General features: G+C 34.9%; 1 protein-coding gene across 1 annotated transcript; it reads right to left on the reverse strand.

Annotated features, from left to right (window-relative positions):
* Window positions 1-314: 314 nt before the first annotated feature.
* Window positions 315-4,818, reverse strand: LOTGIDRAFT_146433 (hypothetical protein; the record flags this gene model as incomplete). The annotated part of the gene is made up of 2 exons (XM_009067357.1): window positions 315-631; window positions 4,716-4,818. Coding segments are annotated over 2 exons (420 nt in total), but the record flags the coding sequence as incomplete, so codon positions are not given.
* Between the last annotated feature and the right edge of the window lie 1,509 nt (window positions 4,819-6,327).

Consider the following 6,327-nt stretch of genomic DNA (forward strand, 5'->3'; position numbering starts at 1 on the left):
CAAAAAAGGAGAAATAATTTCAGTATTCACTTTCGGCATTATATTTTTGGACAAGGAATTTTAAAAAGGCTGGAATTCCAAAGTGGTTCAACCTATACAGCTGAAATTTGGTGAAGAAATGTCTTATATCCCTGAAAATATGAGGTCAACATATTATGATCATAGCTTTGAGACTTTACGAGAGATCTTGAATTGAAAATTGTTATCGTTTTTTTTACAGACTATCCGATATATTCTAGAAATAGTTCAGAAAGTAGTTGGAGTCACGCCTTTGACATGGAGATGAACTATGTTGGTGTTCTGACTTTTGTTTACTATGTCCGGAACCAAGTTTGGTATGGCACTTTACAACAAAATCTAACTTGATAGTCTTTACAAATTCCATCAGACTGGTATTTGTTTATACATTTAAAGCCAATTGATGGTGACAGGATGAGAACATTGCCACCAACATGATAATTTGAACCATTTAATAATCGTACATCAAGTGATGTTGGATTTGTGCACAATCTTCCGTGATATTGATTATTCAAACTGCGAATCGTCTCATGGTCCCCTGTACCTTCTTGATTATCTCTATCAAACCATTCCGTCCATTTACTTTCATTCGGGCATGATGGGGATTTTCCGTCTACAAAATAAATATTATGTTTTGCTATGTAAACCTTATTCGCCATGAAATCAATGAAATATACAGATTCTAGTGCTGATAGTTTTTAAATATGGGACTATGGAGGCTTGATGACGCTTGCAAGTTAACCTGTAGGTCCAGAGTCAATCAAGGTCGAAATATTTTTCAACAGGTTCCCCCCTGTCACTGGTGTGGAACGGATGGTGTACATTGAAAGAAACCCCGAGACGCTGCACAGACCCCTCTCCGTTTGCTACAGGTAGTGCACGATAAAATTTCATGGTCGGCTAATGTTTATGTATTGTCGCTTAAAAAAGAAAGTCAACCATTGGCTCTTTTAATGTTCCTTACCTTTGACATAAGTAAATTTTGACCAGAATCCATTCTCTTGACATGTAAAAAGTTTCGCACACATATCCCGTTGGTCACATGGTATCGCTATAGAATCATTTTCAATCCAAACTGCATAATGACTGAAAAGGCTGTTATCAGCAAGAGGATCTACACATCCAATTATTTCACAAGAAAACCCTTCCGATTTTTCAATACATCTAGCGTTCTTAGGACAATTGTGATTGTAACAGTTTCCAGCTATCCTTTCGATCGGCCAATTTTTCTTCTTTGAAGTGATAGACCCAGCTTTAGACAATACTTTAAGATTCTCTCCCGTCAGTAATGCACATTTACTGTTCATAAAATTAATTGATGTACACAAAGAATATTGTACACAAATTTTCCAACACTGTACAAGTTTAACCTTATCAATGGTTTTAAACACGGATCCCTTTCTTTCTTGTCCATTTTGAATGACATCACCAAATCGCCTTGGATCTGTGCACATTTGACTGTTTACCACTGCTAATTCCATTCCCAATACAAGTGAAAATATATTTAGGTGAATTAATTTCATTATGGAAAGATTCTCTTCAGTTATGACTCTTCCTTGAAATTAAACTTCAAGTTAAGTAATCATACTATGACGATCAATAACATGTTTTGTGAGGAGATATAAAATTGTCACTTCACACGTAATGCATTGGTTGGACTTAGTGATTTTTAAACGCCTGTTACGGCAGAATCGTCAATTTCTTTTGTTTAATTGCATTTTTGTGTCTTAAAAATTACTTGTTTATATATGGCCTGATTTCTAAGGTTTTATTGTAGCTAGGTCGCAGATCACATGTCAAAGGTCAAATTGTGCACACGGCCTTGAGCTAGTTTTTCTTGCCGCCATCTTAGGAAGTTAGACTAAACTTTTTGATATTTTTATTTTCGACCATAGTTCCTCACAAGTTGTAAGTTTTCAATTTATTTATGTATATTCTAATAAGGAATTCTTTAATTATGTTCTGTAGACATTTTCTGTTGGATGCCATGTGTAATTATTGAGAATTTGCTCTCAAATGTACTTCAAAGGAATTTTCAATTTTACTGACAGTAGTCCAAAGGCATCCGTTTCATTACCACGTGCATTGCTTGAATTTCTGAAGTCTAAGTTGTCTGTAAGAACTATTAATTTTAAGATAAGGTTACAATTTCATTATGTTATCATGTGTATATTGTTGCCAGAAGTTAAGACTGACTATTAGTGTTGACATTTTGCAAATTGGTATATGTTAGTTCAGATTCTGTATTTTGCTACGAATGCCTGTGGATTCTTATAATTGTGAGTTGTGTCTTATGATTGTCATTTTTATATTTTGTAGCAAAACCATTCAATTCAAGTAAGGACATTCAGTTCAAGTTAAGACATTCAACTTATGTTCAACCATTGAATGTGTATTCCTTAGGGAACTATGTAATTATGTGGATACTTGTTTATTAGTAAATGGGATATGGTTTATGTATGCTGAAACTTCCTAATATGCTGGAATGACCCTTTGGTGGTACTATGTTCGTTGTTACGTCGATAACTTTAGAATGACCCTTTGGTGGTACTCCTTTCGTTGTTACGTCGATACTTATTGAGTTGACATGTGTTAATAAGAACACATAATAGGCCTACATACTGAAATATGTTGAAGAACAATGTATATTGCTGAAATGAGTATTATGAAAACATATATTGATTGTACTGAACTGTGTTTGTGAACATTTTCTTGATTAAATATTTTACCGGTACGTTTGGTCTTAGCATTAACTATGCTGATACGTCGATGATGTGTTGGTGCGTCACTTGGTCTACGACGGCCCCCACAACGCCCTTTTCTCTGTATGGCCGCAGTTCCTCGGAAAGTCCAAAGTCTCTAATTTCCATAGTTCTTTATTGATTTTGTTGGAAGTTGATGTGTATAATATATGTTGATCACGTTTAAGTAAGCCCACTTAAACATTATTAAGCATGCGACCGGTTGACCACCCTTTAAAGTTTCATGTTGATCGTATATCGTTGAAATTTCGAGTGACTGCGTCTTTGGCGACTTGGTCTCTGCCATCCAGACAAACGACTCATTCACTACAGAAACAAAATACCAATTCTCACAAATTATTTCAGTTAATATTTGGAAATATCATGAATAATTATTGGTTGTTATGGTATATGTAAAATATAAACTATGCAGTATAACCATTCAATAAATTTATTACATTCATAAACTCGGTGGCATACTTTGTAACTGTAGCTCGACAGGCACCAGAGATTCTGGTGAAAAGAAACCATATCTCTTATACTGTAGTATCTGAATACATTAAGATACTATAAGAGGTATAATTTTTTTTACCAGAATCTGGTACCTGCGTGTAGCTCTGACATATTTCATTTACTAAAAATAGATATTGCGTCATTTGAACGGAAACAAACGGAACTATTATATTTCCAAATGGCGATATCCGTTTAATATTCCAGGGAAACTAGCAGCAGTTAAGTCCAGAAGTTGTTACTTTACATAGGAAGATTCATCGAAATAGGATAAAAACTGGACAACAGACCCCGGATACGGACACGGTCGACAGTAAATAGTACGACCACTTCTCCATGTGGGGGTATAAGAACGATGTTCATAGATATTTTCCTTGTCATTATAAACAATCTACGCGGTACATCAAGATGTTCTAATCGAAATTAGTGATGTGTAGCCAATTAAAATATGATGTTAAGATGATTGCAGCACGCTCTTTTAAATAAGCATGTCACAATAGAGGTCTTTATGTATAGCTGTTCATTCTGGAATTCTGTCCCTTTACACGGGATTTGAGTGTTGAGATCTTTACACAAAATCTTTTGGTAACGGCGTAATTGGTAGCTTACGTGAGGAACGAAAACGAAGAATGCACAGATACAGCAAATAAATCAACGAATAGAAACTTAAGACACGTAAAAGGAAGCGGTAGCCTGATACACACACATAAACTATTTTTTAAACAAATTCAAATTACAGATCTGAAGCTTTTTTTGATTATATTTTATCTTTACTGGAATAGTATTTTAATTTGTCTGATTTACAGGGGTTCAAAAGACAGCCATAATATTACTTTTTAACTTGAAATTCGACTAACGGTTCTCTCACTGCTGTTTAATTTTTCAAACTACTTCAGTGTGATAGTATAGCACATAAGCCAGAGAGAGAAGTATGAACTGTACTGGGTGTTGAAAAGATTTATCTATAGAAAAATTCCCCTTATAATAATATGTTCGAACAAGGAAATAACAGAACACATGAATGTAGTTCACAACAATTTTTAAATCACTACGTCGACTTAATAAGTCGGACTTTCAAAAAAAGGAAAAACATTTTAACTTCAAATCACATGTAAATTATTTCTTATAGGTTCTAGAAAAACATGTTTAGGTAAATTAAAAAACCAAATCACGAAATTATTCAAGATGATGGTGTAAATATCGAAAATATAAAATACATTTTCAACATTTAGATACTTGTCTCTGTCACATAATCCTGCTACAAAATGTGTACAACAATCATTTTTTTTATGAATTACTTATTATATGAATATCAAGGTAAAGTGTATGATACAAGGTGTTTGTTTTGTGATGAAATAAAAAAGGATGTTGTTTTAAAAGGAAAACAGGTTGAATCTTCTGTGCCTGGTTACTACGTCCAGAATCAATTTTGGAATGGCACCTTACAACAAAATCTGACCTCATAATCTTTACATAATATTCCAATAGACTGGTGCTTGTTAACACATTTAAAGCCTCTTGACGGCGACAGGATGAGAACATTGCCACCAACATGATAATTTGAACCATTTAATAATTGTACATCAAGTGATGATGGGTTTGTGCATAATGATCCATTTGTTTCTTGTACTAATAACTGAATCGACTCATGGTCACCTGAACCGCTTGGATTATCTCTATCAAACCAATCAGTCCATTCACTTTCATCCCGGCATGGTAGAGATTGCCTTCCTGCAAAAAAAGCATTGTTATCCTTGGTTTACAGACCAAATCCACCAGGGAACCAAATCATTGAAATACTTTCGTCACAGTACCTAATTGATACTTCATTTAATTTCATTTGTTGACAAGACAAGTATCAGTCTATCCTTAGGATAACCCTTGTCTGTGTTATACGTCTTGGTTTAGTATCTTGCGTTCAGTTGTCTACATTTGTGAAATAGTTTTCACACATTTTGTCACGCCATGAGTAGGCCTACAAGTTTAGAAATGTTAAAACAAAGTGACTCATTCAGGCGATGGAACGGAACGCAGGACAATTTAAGACGGTGCATTGTGCTCTAGCGCTTTGCTCAATTCAATGGAATGTCGCTTGTCCAGAAAAGTCGTGAAAAGACTCCCTTAATGTTTCTTACCTTTGATATAAGTAACCTTTGACCAGAATCCATTCTCTTGACATGTAAAAAGTTTCGCACACATATCCCGTTGGTCACATGGTATCGCTATAGAATCATTTTCAGTCCAAGTTCCATAGTGTCTGAAAAGGCTATTATCAGCAAGAGGATCTACACATCTCATTATTTCGCAAGAAAACCCTTCCGATGTATCAATGCACCTAGCATTATTGGGACAATTGTGATTGTAACAGTTTCCAGCTATCCTCTCGATCGGCCAATTTTTCTTCTTTGAAGTGATAGACCCAGCTTTAGACAATACTTTAAGATTCTCTCCCGTCAGTAATGTACATTTACTGTTCATAAAATTAATTGATGTACACAAAGAATATTGTACACAAATTTTCCAACACTGTACAAGTTCAACCTTATTGATGGTTTTGACCACTACTCCATTTCTTTCTTGTCCATTTTGAATGACATCACTAAATCGCCTTGGGTCTGCGCACATTTGACTCTTTATCACTGTTAAGTCCATTCCCAATACAAGTGAAAATATATTTAGGTGAATTAATTTCATTATGGAAAGATTCTCTTCAGTTATGACTCTTCCTTGAAATTAACCTTAAAGTTAAATAATCATACTATGACGATCAATAACATGTTTTGTGGAGAGAAATCAAACTATCCCATTTAAGACGGTGGTTGGACTTGAGGCTCTACCCACTATGCCATTTAAAGCTTTGATCAACAAAATCATAAAACATCCGCTAGAGTTACTGGCATTTCACGCGGCGTTGAAAGTGGAATGATAACTACGAAATCCCATTGATTTCGAATCGTTTTGAAAATGCGAATAGCTTTGTATAAAATGCATTAGTGAATGAAGGCTTCCTGCCAAAAGCCAACTTCTGTGTGTGTGCACTTTGTCCGTATTTCCTNCG

Source organism: Lottia gigantea (assembly GCF_000327385.1).
Source record: "Lottia gigantea unplaced genomic scaffold LOTGIsca_812, whole genome shotgun sequence".
NCBI lineage: Eukaryota > Metazoa > Mollusca > Gastropoda > Lottiidae > Lottia > Lottia gigantea.